This window comes from Cheilinus undulatus, linkage group 14 (genome assembly GCF_018320785.1).
Source record: "Cheilinus undulatus linkage group 14, ASM1832078v1, whole genome shotgun sequence".
Taxonomy (NCBI): Eukaryota; Metazoa; Chordata; class Actinopteri; order Labriformes; family Labridae; genus Cheilinus; species Cheilinus undulatus.
In genome coordinates, this window is record NC_054878.1 from 39,712,817 (window position 1) to 39,732,618 (window position 19,802).

The 19,802-nt window shown below is 38.8% G+C and overlaps 1 protein-coding gene across 1 annotated transcript in view; it reads left to right on the plus strand.

Annotated features, from left to right (window-relative positions):
- The window catches only part of tbc1d32 (TBC1 domain family, member 32), a 134,104-nt gene extending 115,191 nt beyond the window's left edge, over nucleotides 1-18,913 (plus strand). The window contains exons 33-34 of the mRNA XM_041804760.1: nucleotides 5,787-5,975; nucleotides 18,670-18,913. Of these exons, the coding sequence (XP_041660694.1) occupies nucleotides 5,787-5,975; nucleotides 18,670-18,789 (309 nt within the window). The 3' untranslated portion in view covers nucleotides 18,790-18,913. The remainder of the gene's footprint in view (nucleotides 1-5,786; nucleotides 5,976-18,669) is intronic.
- The last annotated feature ends 889 nt before the right edge of the window (nucleotides 18,914-19,802 follow it).

Below are 19,802 nucleotides of genomic sequence, written 5' to 3' on the forward strand. Positions count from 1 at the left end.
ATCACAATAAGATCAAAATGATAATCTGTGCATGGTGACCCTGATTTATCTCAGATCTTTTCTGCAGTGTTTCACACAAAGAGGCAGCTTCTGATATCTCCCAGTGACCTGACCTGCTCAGATTAATAACGGCTTTGAAAGCCTGGTTATGACAGAAAGGAAATGAAGTAAAGAACACTACCCGGATGCAGACACAGTCATCTTTAAACCCTTAGCCGTGGCTCAGGAGCAGTAACAGCAGAGGAGGGCACTTTTTGGTACGCTTAAAAAAACCTAGAAGGGATTTATTGTCCCTTTTTTAGTCACACAAAGAACTTTTTCTGCCTGAGGATTTTAAAAACATGGAACTGCATGTTCCTTTTTTACAATGACTAACAAATCAGGATGTCAGCATTTTCATTAGAGTAAAAGAAGGAGGCAATAATCATCTGATGTGTTTATGGAGCATTAGTGGAGCTTATTTGTATGCTCCAGCAGACTTGTGTCATTAGTCAGTGCAGCAGCTAATTATTGGCATGACAATTAGTTTAAGTGCAGTCTGTGTTTATTATGTTGTTTGCTGAATGTTTGGAAAACATAATAAAAGGCTGTCTTCTGTTAGACCCAAGGCTGCCTATATTTACTGATAAAGTATTGAGGGATCTAAAATGATGATGAACTAGAACTACCCCATGGTGATTATATGCCTCTGTAGCTTTGCTAATAATTGTTGGAGGCCTACTGTGTGTCTCTTCATGCGCATGTTAGTCTAGAGTAACCATTCTCCACCTCAGGGTCCCAAGTGTTGCAGGACAATCCCATGGAGTCATTAGACAGTTATGGAAAAAAAATTTCCATTGCATAATTGGTCTTAAATGGCTGTTTTAGACTGGCAGTATACTGGCTATGTGACCATCCATTCTCACAGCGTGCCCTCAGGATTTTAACACTGTGTGTGTTGTTATGGTACCACAAACTGCCTATTTTCTGCATGCAGCTACTTTCAGTTCTGTCTTCCAACATTCTAGCCCCAAAAATAAGTAAATGAATTTTAAAAAGCCATGAAACTACTGTGATCAACATTTTTTTACTTTATCAGTGTCATAAGAATGTATTACATAAGAGACGAGGTGACGGTGCAGTCATAAACCTCAAAGCTTTTAATATCTAGGTTCATGACTCGAAAAAACTGCAAAGAAGCATCCCCACAGCATGGTGCTGCCACCACTGTGATTTACAGTGGGGATGGTGTGTTTGGTGTCTTGTTGTCAGAAAGTACTACTTTGGTCTGATCAGACCACAGAACTTTCTTCCACTTGACCATGGAGTCTCCACATGCCTTTTGGAGAGTCCAAATTTAATCTGAGTTTTCTTCAACAGTGACTTTCTCTTTGCCACTCTCCCATAAAGAAGTTGTTGTATGCACAGTCTCTCATCTCAGCTGCTGAAGCTTGTAACTCCTTCAGAGTAGTCATAGGTGTCTTGGTGGCCTCCCTCGCTAGTCTCCTTCTTGCACGCCCACTCAGTTTATAAGGACGGCCTGATCCAGGCAGATTTACACATGTGCCATATTCCATTTTCTTGAACTCTGAGGGATGTTCAGTGCTTTCAAATCTTTTTTATCCATCCCCTGACTTACACTTTTCAATAACCTTTTCGCTGAGCTGCTTGGAGTGTTCTTTTGTTTTCATGGTGTAATGGTAGCCAGGAATACTGATAAACCAGTGACTGGACCTTCCAGACACAGGTGTCTTTATACTATAATCCGTTGAGACACAGTCACTGCACTCAGTAGATGTACAGCTATTGTGAGACTACTGCCTGGACCTCTGCTGAATTAGTCACTTTAAAGGGGGTGGATACATTACATATTTTTATTCAGTTGGCATTACACTGTAGAAATGGGTTTTCACTTTGACATTAAAGGAGTTATTTTTTTTATAACTTTTTTTGGTCAAAAAGTCAAATTATATTGACCACGACTAATTTATAAAATCAATAAAATGGGGTGATTACTTTTTATATGGACTGTAAGGATGGATGAACAAACTGTCAGCTGTGAAATCAGGGCAGCTAAAGTTGTCTGCCTGATCTAGTTTGCAGACACCATTTCATTTGGTGGTCTTGAGCTAGATTTTTAAAATTTGAGGCCATAAAATGTCTTCATTAGTCTTATTTTTTAGTTTTGAGAGGACTCAAATTTGACTTAAATGTATGAATAAAACATGGATTTGCTTGTTTATGTGACAATTCACAAAATGTATGGCGTGGTATTACATTGAAAGAAAAGAATTGTGGAAATACAAGTTTGAGAAAATTTGGCCTCAGTATTTAAAGTACAGGAGAAACCAGCAATTACTGTACAAGGCAACTTGTAAAATAAGCAAAAACAAATTTAACCTTGGAGCAATGGAATTCAAAGTTAGTCCCACTTCAAATCTGAGGAGCACCGAAGCTATGCAAAAATGTTGGTTATTGTACTTCAATTAGGCCTTTTCAAGATCATGATCAATCCTGCATAACTGTTTCTGTTTGGTATCAGTAGTAGTGACTCGTTGTAATCTTAGCTCCACCCATTACTGTACTGTAATGGTCTGTTTAAATGCTGCAGAGCTTCAGTGCAGGAGCTTTATCGCAAAAATCCCCCTAAAAACTCAGTAATTCCCTTTAGAATGCCTTGAATTCTAATAGTTAACTTTTTGAATGTTGGATTTTGTGATACAAAGGAGTAACAGAGAGGTTACAGAGTAACATCCGTGTGATGAACTTCATCTAAAATGTTAGCATATCCATCTCCTGGCCTTTCTCTATGATCAGGGATTATTTTAGTGCTGAATTAGGTTTTCACTCATGAAACGACAAAACTCCAGATGTGAGTGCTGTCTTAGTTTTTGGTTCTTCTTTTTTTCCTCAGTAGATAGATTGATGTTTTTATTTTATGGTATTTCAACTTCAAACAGGTGGGAAACCCTCGGTGGAGCTTCTACATTAATATCAGAGATCTCAGCCCAGTCATCAGCTGGAGAAATAAAACATTAGCATGCATCTCCTCATCTCTTTGTCCCCTAATCCCACCTCAATATTCAGGCATGCCGTGAGTTTTCATTTTTCACTCTCAGAGTAAACAAGTTCCAGAAAGATTCATTTAGAAGAGCTGATAAAGCAAAGTAAAATATAAACTCCAGACATATAGAGAATGATGGCACAGCTGTGTGAGTTCAGGTAATGTTTTTAACCTGCAGGTGGCTGAAAAGTAAATCCCTTTAATCTCAGTACTGTAACCGTGAACATAAACAGGATTTGATTCACATGAACTTCATTTTTAAAGGCAACTCTATCGTTATTTTTTCCATTCAAGGTATTCTCAGTGGTAATTAATTTATAATTTAAGCCAGTGGGTCTTAACCTTAACCTAAAAAAAGAATATTTTTTAAACTACACTGTTGCCACTTTACACCAATTTTAACCCATTTTCATAAATTGTCCCATCAATTTTAACACATTTTTGCCATTTACCTGCTATTTTTGTCCATTTTAAACACTTACAACCACTTTTTTTCTGCCTGTTTTTACCACTTCTAAATCAGTTCTTGCCACTTAAGATTAATGTTGCCTCTGTTGACCAATTATTGAACTATAAACCCCTTTTAACCACTATTTTACACCCAATTTTTCCCATTTTACCCACATTTCACTATCTGATATGCCAGTTTTTGCCAGTTTAACCAATTTCTGCCAATATATGCCTATTTTCTCTTTCTTAGTTAACACTTTTTGCCAGTTTATATCAATTTTTCAATTCAATTTTTTCACCAAATTTCCACATTTTTACCAATTTAAAGCCATTTCAGCCACTTTTGAACTCCCTTTTACCACTTTTTATGCCAATTTTTTTCCAGTTTAACCCATTTTTGCCATTGATCTTTTTTTTTTTGCCATTTTTATGTAATCGTTGCCACTTCTAACCCATTTCTGCTTCTTTTAAAATCCAATTTCACCACTTTTCCACCTTTTCTTGCCATTTTTAACCCATTTTAATTCATTTCTTTTCCAGCAAAAGGGATTCACATTTTTAAGAAGGCTATTTACTACACAAATGATTAAAGAATATATTTATTTCTTTGATAAGAGTGGTTATTTTTTCAGGTTAAATATAAAAATATGGATATCACAACTTAACTTTACAATGGACCATGATTTTGCTGACCTCCATGGGCCTCCAGTTTGGCTGGGCACCAGAAATCTTTCCTATTTACCCCCCTTATGGGTGACCTTGTCTGCAGATGACTATCTTGAAAGTGCATGGCTGTGTTGATCCATCTTCAGGTACAGTGGGCATCCCCAGTCTGTGGCACCTTTATTTTGGGGGTTGTGGGCTGAAAAGGTTAAGAATCCCTGATCTAAGCCAATGTCCTTTCACACTTTTGCCTGGCTGTCAAGCAAGGATCCTGCAGAAATTTTAAAAATATCATACTTTAAAGTATAGCGCAATACAACTTGATGTCAGACTGCCCTGACACATAGCAAGCAACTGATGTGAAATTATTTTTCACATTTTTTAGGGTTTTCTGCAAGTTTTTTCACTGAGACACTGCTAAATGTGTCTTTAAAAATCATTTTATCCCCCAGTAGCAGATTAAACTCCAGTTAGAAAAAAAGTACCATAGTTACAGCTAAAGTTTTTGCTTTTTTCTCTTTAAAGGAAATCTGCCTATAAGCTAAGTAGAATACAGACGCAATATTACACAAGAGGGAGTGATGATGCACTTAAACAGCACATATTAAAAAACTATTGCTTCACAAACTCAACTAGTTCCACAGTGTAACTAAATTTATGTCCTGTTTAGCCAACAGAGTGTGCATTATAACAGAAATAGAGGTGCCTGAGACCAGGACCCCGATTGTACCTGAAGGTGTTTGAACACGCCAAGCAAAACTGGAGGCTCATGGAGGTCAGAAAAATCATGGTCTATTACAAAGTTAAGCTGTGATATCCATATTTTATTTTTACCTGAAAAATAACCATTCATATCAAAGCAACAAATGTCCCTTTTTTATTCATTTGAGCTGTAGTATAAAGCCTTCTTCGAAATGTGTTTTTCCTAAAAACAGAATTAAAATGGATTGAAAATGGCAAAAAAAATGGTGGTAAAATGGGATTTCAAAAGGAGCAGAAATGGGCTAGAAGAGGCAAAAAATAGATAAAAGGGGCAAAAAATAAGGCAAAAATTGGCTTAACAAATAGTTAAACATGGTTAAAATGGACAATCCTCCCCTTTGCAATTCTACAGTTTTTGTTTTTAAGATAACTGAAATTAAGGGAAAAACTGGATCTTTTTTTAGGCCAAAGGAAAGGTTTTCAGTACTTTGGGTCTTAATTTAGAAAAATGTATGCAAAAGTAAAACTACACATTAAGAGGCTTAAAACTTGCTTGGCACTGCAACTGATCAGAACTTTGCCGTAAAGTAAGGGTCAGAAAATAATTGTAATTTTGGAGCAACGCTTTCCTTTTTATGATTTCTATTCTAGCATTGTGTATTCAGAGCAGGAAGAAGATTAATGGGGGACTGTTGCTGGAGATGTTATATATCACCATGATTTATGTTAGGATGTGATTTGCCTATATGATGAATAATTTGTCAGAAGCATCAAGTTAATCCTTCATACAGCGGTATGATCGAGCCCTTTGTTTGTCACATGTTTAAATCAGAAAATAATCGCACGTCCAGAGGAATTTTTAATGTTCTGGTGACAGTTTAATTCTAACAGATTAATGAGCAACAACTTTGTGTCTTCCTAACCACAGATGTGCCTCCACTGGTTGACTCAGTGTTTCTGGAACTATCTGGACTGGACAGAAATCTGCCACTACATTTCTACCTGTGTGCTGATGGGTCCAGACTACCAGGTGTACATGTGCGTAGCCATATTCAAACATCTGCAGCCTGACATCCTGCAGCACACGCAGTCCCAGGAGCTGCAGGTCTTCCTCAAGGTGAGATGGAAAATCTGCGTTATAGTGAATTTATAGACAGACAGTCCTATCAAACTCCATCTAAAACTCTCTTATACAGGGAGATACAGATATTCATCCGTCAAAGTTTAGTAAAAATCTTTAATTAGGAAGTATATTTAAAGAAGCGCTGAGTCTAATTTATAGTCTCTATTGAAATGATGCTGATATCTCTTTTGCTGTTATTGTGCAACAATAATCTGGTTTTACTTGACTATAAGTTCATCTGTATTTGCAAGAATGTCTTTTTGCTGTCCATCTGCATAACACATGGACACTGCTGTTAATGCTCAAGTCTTTAAAAGCAAGGTAGTTGATCCAATTACAGTTTGAGGGAAATTGTGACTTTACAGTCCATTTCAATGCTGGATACTCAGGTTTAAACTTTCCTGGTGTTTTAAGCCTAGCTTTTGATGCTAACTTCTGTAATCTTGGTGTCTTATCATGTGGAGATTCAAATTGTTGCTGCAGTGTTTTACTTTGTTTTTGCACACACAGCATATTAAAGGACTCATGTCCAACTGTTGACTTTATGTAGTTTGAATAAACCAGACACGATCCGATATCTTTGCTTTCAGTCTTGCTGGCAGCTCAGAGACATTCTTATCTGTGCATGCACTCATGCAGTTTAAAGTCTGCTGCCACCTGTTGACTTTTTGTGGACATTTTTAAGTTGCACAGCATTTGCAGCCATATCAGTTCTGAAATATCTATACTGGTGCTTTTTTCAGCAAGGAGCATGTGATGATATAGGTTGTTTGCAGTCATGTGATCCTGAATGGGGAGCAGAAAGTTAGTGACAGCCTTCTGGAATGAATGGGAACGGAGGAAAGTTTTACAACTCTAAGTATACCTGAACACTGCAAATAATCATCAGTAAATTTCTACATACACTGAGTATGATCATTACACTTTTCAAAGAGTGACTTTTGCCACAGTTAAACAGATTTACCAGGCATGGAGGTGATTAAAATCAAATTTTACTCAGTCCTGCAGACCTCCTTTTGTGGTCTATTCAGATGAAGGGAGACAAAAGTCTCGAGGAGTCTTGTCCTGAGCTAAGAGGCTAGTTGAGGCCCTTTAACATATAAAAAAATCCTTATTTTTTACAAACATGCTTTTAATTGAAACGTTGATGTACTATCATCTGAATAAACCTTGTGAGGTAATAGACAGAGTAAAGATGTGTTTAACGCATAAACTGGACCCACAATACAGACACAAAAACAGGTGTTTTGGATGTATCAGAAGCAGAATTTATTGTATAGAATCAGGATTGGAGCAGGGTTGTCCTCTTGGTCAGAATCTTCTTGAGCTGTGGCAGGATCATGAAAATCAGAATGGATTGGCAGGAGTTGGTACACGGAGATCTGAAGATGGAGATACAGTGTTAGTTCGATGCAAAGATAATTTTCAGAAACTTACTAAGGGCCTGAGTAGCTGTATGCCACACTGGGTAAATGAGCAATCTGGGGATTAGTGGAGATCTGAGCCGGCTTTTATCCTGTAGAGCAGTGACTTGAATGGAGATGAGCTGCAGGTGTGGTAGCTTGATTGTCAGCAGGTGATCTTAGCTCAGCTCCTGATTAACACATTCACACAAACCATGGCTGTTTTCAAATTTGCCTACTATACTAGCAGTGCTTGTAACGGCCGGAAAGGTGCTGTCAAGTGTGTCCTTTCACTGCACTATACATGCTAAGCTAAAAACAACAGCTATAAAAATCCCGAAAAATCAAATAAAAACACTTCCCAGATTTTTTTCTGTACGTAAATGGATGGAAAACACTATAGTGTTGTTTGCAATTGACCAGGGTATGACATACTTCTGTGTACCGGAAACCAGCTAAACCGGACCAAGCATACCACACAATAATGTCCAACTGGCTGTCATACTACATACTACTGTGGAGGGCAGTACGCAGTGCGCAATACATACTGCATACTGCGTTTGGCAGGAGTATGCAGTAGGCCAATTTGAAAACAGCCACACTCAGACAGCAAAAGGAGGTGGGAAGGGAGGCCTGGATCCCCATGGCTCTTTGTGATGTCACAGTAGCTAGCTCCTGTTTGAGTGCCAGTCTTCTTTCCTCCAATTTTTGTTATTTAATCCAAATTTGAAAAGCCATACTATTAAAAAATGAAGAGCTGTTTTGGAGCCAAACAACCAGAAAACCGGACCAGTTTTTGGAAACGGAATATATTAAAGTGTCACATTTCTTTATGCAGAAATCACTTCCTGCCCCCCAGGTAGATTTCTCCACCACTGCGTGACACCATTTGCAAAGAACCTATACTGAGTCATCTTTTTTTTTTTGAGCACACGCCTAGTATGAATGGTGTGGAAGCATGCAGTTGCAGAGACAGCCCTTGTTATGTCAGCACAATGTTCATTTCCCGAATTAAAGTCCCATTTAGATAATAAATATGCTGAAGAGGGTATGCTTTTGGAAATGACTGCTGTAGAAGTAGAAGTCTACCACAGCAAGTGTCCTATTTGTTAACTTACTGATCAATAGAGCATGCATCAGGTCAAGATGATTGTGAATTTTTAGAGCAACTTCTGCTGGACCGGCAGGCAGACTCCTTCAGTCTGTTGTGCCTGTGACAGTGAATGTTGAATTCAGGCAGATCATTACAGTTTAAAGACATTTCAGTAGCAGCACAGCTCAGCTTTATAATTTGATTTCATGTCTGGATTTTAAACACGATATGGGAACTCTTCTTAGACCTCTGCTGAATTATACAGCTCCCCTTTTATATTCCACACTGATCCCTGATTCACATTCATATTGAAGAGCAAATCGACTTTTTGAATGTGCTCACAGAACTTCCCACATTGCCGAATTTTGCTCGCAGCCTGTTCTGAACGTTAACATCTCATTGAAATAAGTTCTGCCTGGTGAATTTTGGATGATCGCTGAATTGAAAAGTGGCCCTATAGATTTCACCAAAGGTCTAAAGTCACAGTCTCGGAGACGTGCTCCCCTGCTAATATCTGAAGCAACATTAAAAAGGAGCATTGTGAACGAGGCCCGGCACTGACACGAAGCACCCGTCGTCATTACTCATTAAACGTCTCAATTCTTCTTGTCTGCGGCTGATAGCTCGGGTGTTAACATCGCCATCAGCAACCGCTGACACTTTTTGTGAATAAAAGATCAGTTATGGAGGCTTTATCTGAGGAAGCTCTTCTAATGAGCTGTAGCATCAGATACTGCAGCAGAGACAGTGTGCGTTTTTGTGTCTGCGTGTTTGTGTGTGGTTCAGAAACTTCCAAAACCCCCGTCCTGGGCTGAACTGTCTAAAGTTTGCCTTTTTGTCCGAGGGTCTTATCTCCTTTGCTCTGTCTCTCTCTCTGTGGGAACAATGTGAAGGAAGTTTTTATCCCGACAGATGTGGTATTAGAGGAGCTTTCTTTAAACATTCACATAGTTGCACCCTTCATACTTATCCTGTCTCACCAGAGCGTGAATCTATATTTCATCTATATTCAAAGTTAAAAATGGCAAATGACTCAGTACCATCCCTCTGGCTTTGGTTGGAGTTAAGCTGCAATGAAGAGATGAGAGGGGAAGACCTGGGTCACATGTTTGCCACTGACTCAGAGACAAAAAAAACCCCAACCATAAACCAAAAATAAAACCTCATTTTACTTCATATATATTCAGAGAAAAATGGCCTGTCACAACATGGATAAACCTGTCATGCTGTGAGTTCGGTTATATGAAGATTACTTGCACATATTTTAATACTTTCTTCACAAGTTTTAATCAGATTTTTCTGCCATGTTGTGGAACAGAGCAAAACCACATCTCCAAAGTGTTTTTTTTCCTGTTATCCATTCTCATGAGACACACATATTTGCAACCTGCACAAACACAGACTTATTAGAAGGCAGATTCCTCATATGTGCATACATTGAATTTAGAAGTATTCAACCCCCTTTGACTTTTACTGTTTGGTTGTTGCAGCCTGATAATACTGTTGAAAAAAAAAAACACTTTAATTCTCAACAATCTACACTCAGTACCCTATCATGACAAAGTGAAAACAGAATTTTGGACATTTTTACAAATTAATTGAAAGAAAAAACAAAACTGAAAACCACATTGACATAAGTATTCAGACCCAAATTTACCTCAGGTTCCTCCCATTTCTCTTGATCTATGCTGAGATGTTTCTACACCTTGATTGGAGTCCACCTGTGGTAAATTAAACTGATTGGACATGATTTGGAAAGGCATACACCTCTCTATAGAAGGCCTCACAGCTGACAATGCATATCAAAGCAAAAACCAAGCCATGAGGACGGAACTGCCTGCAGAGATCAGAGACAGGATTGTCGCAAGAAAGGCAGCAAAAATAATTCTGCTGTAATGAAAGTTCCCAAGAGCACGGTGGCCTTCATAATTCTCAAATGAAAGTTTGGCACAAACAGGACTCTTCCAAGAGCTGGTTACCCAACCAAACTTAGCAATCATGGGAGAAGGGCCTTGGTGATCAAGAATCCAATGGTCACTCTGACTGAGCTCCTGTGTGGACATGGGACAAAGTTCCAGATGGACAACATTCACTGCAGTCCTCCACTAATCTGGACTTTAAGGCAGAGTAGACGGAAACTTTTCCTCAGTGCATCACACATGATTTTTTGCAAACTTCAAGTGAGCTTTCATAATAATAATATTATTATAATAATATTTTTTAATATATTTCCAAAAATTTCTGCCATTCTGTTTTCACATGGTCATTATGGATAGTTAGTGTTGATTAATGAGAATAAAAGTGTACTTTTTATTGTAGCATCAAAATCAAAAGATACAGCGACAAAATGACACCCAAGTCTATTGAATTTAGTTGTATTTTAAAAGTCACATATTTTACCCCTCAAAGACAAGTTTATATTCCCCCAAAATATGCCGGTGAAGTTTTTCTGAAAAAAAAACAAACAAAAAAAAACACTCCAGTATTGGATTTTGCATGCCTAAAAACCCCTCCATTTCAGCCCTGCTCAGAACGAGCTGTGTCTGTGTCTGTAGCTCTAAACCTTAATGAGGTGTCTGACTGCGCCCCTGATTACACCCCTCTCAGGAAATGGATGTGGCTCAATAGATGGGGAGGGTGGGGCTTTCTTCCAAGTGGGAGGGGCCACCTGGGATGGGGCTAACTCCCTGCATGACATCATGAGGGGTACATATTTTTGCTAGAAAGGCCTGAAAAAGTTTATCTTGCATAATATGTGACCTTTAAGTTTCCATCCTGTGTATTAGTTTGGCTATCAAAACAATGAAAACATAGCATAATCTGACATACTGTAATAGAAAGCAACATGAAAATGATTTTCCTAGAAAATAAATAAATATAAATATATAGGATGTGCCTAAAATATGTTTGATTTTTCATATTTAGGTCATTTATGGGTGTTCCTGTTTGTGCAGGGCTGAGCAGTTGTCATCAAAGCTCACGCATTCTATCTCATGCACAAATATTTATCACAAACAAACTGTTTTTAGCAGTTAGGTTTACTTAGAACTTTCATATTCGCATTTTATGAACAAGCTGCAGTGAGTACACACCTCTCGCAGTCGAGCTCTGAGCAGACTGACGACAGGGCAGAAATGATGCTGTATGCCCCCTTCCTGCCAACAGAGGGCACTGTAATATTGCTAATGCCCATCCACCCATTTTCTATACCGCTTATCCCATTGGGGGTCGCAGGGGGGCTTGAGCCCAGCAGGAGGGTACGCCCTGGACTGGTCACCAGTCAATCACAGGGCTGACATATAGAGACAGACGACCAGGCACGCTCACACTCACACCTACGGCCAATTTAGAGTCCCCAATTAACCTGATGAGCATGTTTTTTGGTGGTGGGAGGGAACTGGAGTACCCGGACAGAACCTACGCATGCACGGGGAGAACATGCAAACTTCACACAGAAAGGCCCTGACTGGAAGGCAAACCTGCTGTGAGGCAACAGCGCTAACCTCTGCACCGCCGTACAGCACCATTGCTAATGCAGTTACTCAAATTAAAGACTTAGAAACATACAGATAAAACAGAGGATTTGGGGTAAATTAACCCTCATTACACCAAAATATATACGCTAAACAACAAAAAACTACAAAAACAATATTTTTCGGCATTATAATTTTCCCTATCTGTTACATCACCACCATTCTGTAACCTTATAATCCCCCAGGACACATCAAAATAGTCATACTTAAACTTGTATGCAGATGACAGTCTAGCCTTTTGTTCAGCCTTATAAAATCAAAAACAACTCTTCATAATGAATGGAAACAACTCCAGATACTATTTTTTTCACTTTATGTTGTGTTACAAACAAACTTACATTCCTTGCAATTCTGTTGTCAATGCTGAAAGCAGCTTAAGTCTAAAAGTATAACTTCTGAAATCTTTAAAAATCCAGTCATCTGTTTATCAAAAGCATAAATGTAATCACTCCAATAGAAGACACCAACTCTAATATTTCATTTTAATAGACTTAAAAAAAATCCTCTTCATATCTTTTTCTTGGCAAGCCCAGGCTCAAAGTCATCATTAAAACAACTCATTCATCATGTGAGGACAAGCAGAAGAAAACGTGGAAATCTTTGGTGATTAAAACATTAATTAACCTACCTAATGATCTAACAAGTGCTAATGGCAGATATATCTTGAAGATTATGTGGGACATTAAGCAGCTCATATCACTTGTCAAACATTTAAATATTCAGCATGGCACTGGAATGTTTTAAATTCTGAGTTTAACTTAAGTAATCTACATAAAAGGCAAACACACATCCCTACACAATTATGAGTTCTTTATCTTTTAGTCTGCCAAAGAAAAACAGACCAAATATGCCCTCCTGTGGGGTTTTCTCTGCTTATCTCTCTGTGGGTTGAACTGTGTGAGCGGATGTGTCGTAAGATAAATAATCAGGACAGCAATTTAAGTTTTGATGTTTCTTCAGGATTGATGTTACTTTGCAGAACCATTACTGATATTAAGAATCTGACAAGCCTGACTACCATCCAGTGGGAGACTTTATTATTCTAGAGTAGTGCTTCCTTGTTTGACACGTCACAGAGAGGAAATATGGGTTTAATAGAGTTTGAGTCATGTAGCTGCTCCTGCTGAAAACTAACCTATGCTTTATTAACATCAGTAGATCAGACATGTCTACAGTCTGTCCTGTAATTCATAATACAGTGTAATCAAAGGTAATTTTCTCTTATAAAGGCCTTTTTGTAGCGATGTATTGCCTCCTGTTTAATTGCAGGAGTGTAATCCTCCATCAGACTGTCTCCCTGATGTCACAGACTCCATTCTGAATGATCACACCCCTGTTTCCCTTTTATTTCCCAAACTTAAATCAGGACTTTTGCTCCATTTGTTCTCAATCTGTTATGGCTTGCACTAAGGTCCTCTGGTGGTTTCCTAATCTAAACTATCACTGATAAAGAAAGGTTATGAATTTAGTGGGGCTCATAAGATGCATCCTGGTTGTGTTGAAGTGAAGCAGGGGAGCAGGAAGGTAAACATAAAACATTCAAGGGTACATGAGATACAGAAATCAGTGCTACCCAGCAGACCAATCTCAAGACTTGTGGTCAGAGTCATTTCAATGTTTAGGTACATTTCTTTGGAGGCATGCATCAGCTACATGCATAGGCCTCTGTGTGGGATTCAGGGCTGTGCAGATCTGTGGAGTATGCTACCTATGCATGCAGATTTGATGCAGATGTATAAATCAGGAAAAGTTTTGTCACAAAAGTAGAAATAAAGGGCATATACATCCCATTTAATTAATATCTGAAACAGTCTATCTGGTGTATCAGATTAGTAATATTTACCCTCCAAATAACATCTGGGTCTGCTGATGGTGCCAAAAATCTAGAGGGTCTTTAAAGGGGACATATTTTACCCTTTTAAGAAAAGTTTATGTTGGTCTCAGAGGTCCCCAAAACATGCCTGTGAAGTCTGTTGCTGAAAAAAACCCTCCAGTACTGGATTTTTGCATGTCTAAAAAACCCTCTGTTTCAGCTCTGCTCAGAACAAGCTGTTTCTGTGTCTTTAAATGTTACTAAGCCATCTGAAGCCTGTTTTATGCTTTAGACGGCTTTGTGCAGGCAATTTTCATCTGGCCGCGCACATCCCCAAATTTTTACAGACCCGGACGCAGCAGTGTCAAAATGGCATTAAACACACTACAGACATGATTCTTGAAGTCACTGCCCCCTAGCTTTTGGGAGAATATCAGTTTCAGGCAAAGAGGAAGCCAGCGCTAGGTATAAATGCACCAGACGTTTCCGCATCATGATTCCGCATCAGTTTTTGTCCGTGCAGCTGTCCGCACGGAAAGCATAACCAAGGCTTAACTCCGTCCCTGACTCCACCCCTCTCAGGAAAAGGATGTGGCATAATGGCTGTGGCTCTCCTAATTTCAGGAGAGGTTGGAACTTTCTTCCAAGTGCGGAGGGCCAACCAAAGCTGTGCTAACTCCCCACGACAACATTAGGGGAAAATCTGAGAACAGCTTGTTTCACCACACATTTTCTGAAAGATGGAGAAAGAGATGGGGGATTGTGGACAGGCCGAGGGGACATATTTTTGCTAAAAATGCCTGAAAAAGTATATTTTGCAACAAAATGTGGCCTTTAACTTTGATCAACTTTGACCTCTCAAATATCACAAAATGTCATGGAAATCTATCTGCAAGTTGATCACATATTACTGGCTTATCCAAAGCGTCAAACGGAGTTTAAATCAGTTGAGTAAAAGGAATATTCTTTTGATTTAACCACCCTGCCATTAATCTTCTGACAGATAGATAAACCCTTTAGATTACCCCTCTACAGTGACATAAACCTCCAAATAGCTATGTTTATGTATATAAAGTCATGTGCATATGTTTTAGGCATGAACAGTGCTAAGAATTCATTATGGGGTCTGATGTGCCACAACCCGGGGCTGGGGTTTCCCTGGGTCATCACACATGTGTAGCTGGGCAGCCAAGATCAAGCTCAATGGTATCTCTTTTGTCTGCGCATATTTGCCCCTGGTAACATGCCCAGAGACTGTGGAATGACTAGGGGCTCATGGCAACCGTGTAACCTGCGTGGACAGTACTCTAGGCTATGATTACTCGCCCCCCCACCCTTTACTCTGCCCCAGGTCTTGAACATATTGTCACATGCCCCTGGTAATATACAAGGACATCCAGAGCATGACCAAGGTTGTGTCAACCCTCAGATGGCTTACTTGTCTTATCTATGCCTTATCTCAGCCTCAGTTTTTAGCCCAAACATACCTAAAATTTCTGTATAGTACTTAATGTGTGTGGAAATACAGGAAGTGGGAGAATAAGTTATAGCCTACAGTCATTTATAGTGTGTTCTTCTAAGCCTCATGTCTTTGCCACTGGTGTTTACCTAAAACAAAAGACTATTTAAAGCCTCAAAACAAAAAAGAGAAATCAAAGTTAGTGGAGAAATGATCACTGTCAGGTTGCAGAAGACATGTGATTTGTTTTTAAAGCCCTTGGTGTGGTTAATGATGCATGGTAAAATGGGGCTGATTGCTAAGTATTGTGTTCTAAATGTGTTGTGTCTTTGGAGGGCAATGCTTTTCTTCATTGTGCTAATTGATGATGCCACTCACAACATAATGCACAGACAGTTATTTGCTTTGTTGCACTGTTAGCATTGCCCATGAGGCTGTGAGTTGTCATGATGCCTACTATAACTCAGGCAACAATTAAAACAGCAACAATTAGAATCCTGACAGAACAAATGAGCTGAATAAAATGCTCTTTGTCCGCTCTGATTCCTGTCTCTTAAGATATTGCTCCATTTTTTCAACACGTCTTGTTCTGTCTCTGCAGCGTGGAGATGTTAACGCTTATTAAGATGCTGTTTTGCTCCTCCGACACGTGAAACCTCATTACCTCAACGCTAAACAAGGATGTTGTTTACTTGCATGGAGCAGCGTTCGATTTCCAGAGATTTAATTAGATTTCCTGTGACTTTGAAATAGATTGAATGTAAAGTATTTTAATCAAAAGGTTATATCGAATTATTCACACTTCACCTCCCAACAAAGTAAATGATAATAAAGTAAGCTGCTTTCTGCATCAATATTCAAACCATTTTCTGTCTGCATAGCTCCACCTCAGAGACTGAAGATTGGACTGAGGGGTCCCAGAATAATTAAGGGAACACAGAAAAAGAGGTATTGGTTAGATAGAAGTTCTATATATTCACTTTTCTGTTACTTTTTTACTGAGGCTACAAAAATCTCTCAAATGAAACAAAACAGATCTATAGACTAGGGGTGTGAATCACAGAGTGGGTCTTGATATGATCTGATACAAAGCATTGATAGGATATATGATATAGTATAAGATGATCAATGATATGTGGCCCACTACAATGCTGATATCATGATATTTGAAGTATTGCAAGGCAACCACATATGATAAATCCCAACATTGGATTACCTAAAGAATAGTAAATTATCCTTATTGCAATTTGATGTCTGTTTCATCCATGTCATGCATCACTGTTTTTGCCTTTTTTGTCTTTGCCATCTCCGTCTTCTTTTATATAATATTCTGGCCTGCATACCCAGGTGCCATTGTTTGCAAGGGCTGCACTCATTTTCCAGACAAAACCAATGTAGTCCAGTGCTTTCAATGCTCAGCATCCTGAGGCAAACACTCCATCGGCATCAGCTGAGATCTGGCCTGTGTTTTCCCGTGTAAAGTTTGTAGGTCTTCATTTGTGGCAAATGCCAGAACAGGATTCCTGTACATTCTTGAGGAAAATTATGAACATATGGAGCTGTTTAAAAACTACATTACAGATACTCAATGTAGAAGTCAACTTTTGCAGCGTAGTTACAATAAATGAAGCAGAAGTCATACGCTCAGCCATGATCAGCTGATGGCCAGCTGATCCCAGCTCAACAATGCAACTGGACCCCCTCAACACAGTAGCCCATTTAAATATGACACACATCTCACTAATCCCTGTCTCATAAATGCTGATGCACCACGCTTGCTGCTGCTGGTAAAGCGTCACCTCCATCCCAGCCTCCTCCTTTATAGCACAGCAGCTTGTTGCACCCTAATATTCAGTTTCATGCTACTATGGATTATTTACTTCAGAACTAATTTAACTGTAGTTGATAAGCATTGTCTTAAGTGTATCCATCCACATGGGGGTGTCTAGCTATGAAAAGTCAAAGCGTGCTGCTTGAATAACCCAGGGAGCATCTTTTGAGCAGAGGCTTTTCTGCCAGTTAAAAAAACTGTAAACCATTTTGCATTTTGTTGACAAGAGTGTTCCTGACTGAAACATTGGTAAGGTGTCCTCTGAAACTGAGGCTATGGGTGATGCCAGTGCTAATATGGGCTTGGGCATGAGCCTTTTTCATGTCACAAGCACCATCTTGAAGAGTCATAAGGTAATGAGTCAGTCAGTCAAAGGAAGTCTGTCTGGAATGCATTATTTAGAAATAGTTTAAAATATCCGTATTTGGCACCAGCATTCAGCAGCGCCTAGACTGAAAGAGGTGAGTCAGAAGTCAGAAGTACAGCAACGTCCACTTCAATAAGAAACGTGCCATAATTTCAACAGCTATGCTGTGGTTGATACCATGCCACAAGGGGGACAGTGGTCCTGCATTATAACAAGTACATTTACTGCCCTAATGCAGACTTTTTACATTTTTTTATAAACAATGTGCAAAATAGAAATGTTGTCAGAGAAAGATTGTTTGTTTTTTCCGTGATGACAGTAAAGTATTTTTATTCATTTTTGTTCACTATGACACTCTACAGTAGGGCTGTCCAATTTGGGGCCCGCGGGCCAACTTTGGCCCATGAGCGATTATTTTTGGCCCGCTGCCCATGTTCGATTTTTTTTTCTTTTTTAATTATCATGTGTGAGGCAGTGGCACACAGATAAGAGAAAGTTTAAAAATAGTTGGGAACATGAGTACTTTTTCACTAAAATTGATTTCAAGGCAGCATGCCTAATAAGTATTTGTGCCATATGGATGTTCAGTAATTTCATGCTGTGAAACACAACAAAGAATAGTGTTATTCATTTTCAAAATTACTTTGTATGAGTTTTTATTTTGCACAATTATGCTGTAGGCATATTTAATTTCATGCACTGCAACATGAATGTTTAGTTTTGGCCTGCGACCCTCCACCCCGATTCATTTTTGGACCTTCACTGAAAAGAATTTGGGCACCCCTGCTCTACTGAAGATGAAGTTTGAGCTTCTGGGCCAGTGGGTCATGAAACTCTATCAGTGAGATGGGTTTAAGTTGTGCTTAAGGCTGGGTTCCACTCTCCATGAGAAGTTGGATGTACATAAAGTGGTGTAAGAATTTAATTCCACTATAATTCCCATAGCTCTTTCTAGGGATGCTTGATATTACCAGCATGATATCCAGATATATCTGCCTTAAATATTGGCTAAAAGTACAAATGTAAATGGGTCTCACTTGAGTCTCTTTGCACAGGATACACATGGTGTTTTTTGTTAATAACAAAAGGTGTGTATTTATTCTGTATCTAAAATGAGTCGTAAAACATTGTCATATTGGATATCAACAAAACTCCAATACTATCGTACTTCTTTTCCCTTTCTCTGCAGGAGGAACCCATCCAGAACTTCAAGGTGAGCGACTACCTGGAGTTCATGGAGGGACTGGAGAGCAGATACAGAGCGATCGTTCTCACTGACATGAAAACTATCCGAAACCCTGTAGAGTAAGGACATCTCAGTGTTAAAATATTTTTAATGTGATTGTAGGGCAGCTTCTCATTAGTCTTACATTCCTTTCATCTTGATGATCACCCATTGAATGTCCTGTATAATACAATATTTATATGCACTATTTCTAGTGTAATGAGCCTTTGTCATTAGAGAAGTGACATGTTTACCATATCGTCATGCTGATCAAACCTCTCAGGTAGCTCAGTGACAGCCAGACGGTGATGTTTCATAAATCAAAGCCATCCAAAAAGAATAAAATACTTGAAGTTGTGACATTAGTTGAAAATGGAGTTAGAGATTTAGCTATTTTACTGAAATCCTATATGTGCTACAAAGAATATGCATTGTATTGGCTAAGTATCGTACATTTTCCAGCATGCTTGATATCTTGAAAATATCACATTATTAAAGGCACTGTGAAAAGCTGGAGAGAAAAAAGCCCCATTAGTCCAAGTTTGCATCAGCGATTCAGTGATAAGGATGAATTCAATTTATGACCAACAGACACCAACAATGAATTGGATGAGCAAAAAATGCACTCTATGACTTGCTTTCATGTCCTCTGTAATTCGTGAAACCACACAATCTTATTGGCTGTGACTCTGATCTACATACACTGTCTTTTTACTGCAAAAATGAAAGACACCACGTTTGTATCAATCTGCAGCAACAAAAAGTCTTCCTATTGTACATGATCTACCCTTCATATTTACAGGTAATAACTCACACTTAAAAATGTCATAGTCCTCTAGTTCTTAAGATTTTTTGTAAAATGTATGTTCTTGATGTGAGAAACAAGGCTTGAGAATGAGGAATGAGGTTTTTGATGTTGGTCTATTCACAGTTTGCTGATGATGAGAAAATTACAAAGCAAACTATAAAATCGAATATCTTTCAACATGAAGTGCAAGGAATACAAAGCACCATGCACAGTCAATAGATAAGACATTTACACTCAGTACATTTACATGCCGTCAGAAAATGTCAACTTATTGTGTCATTTTAACTAA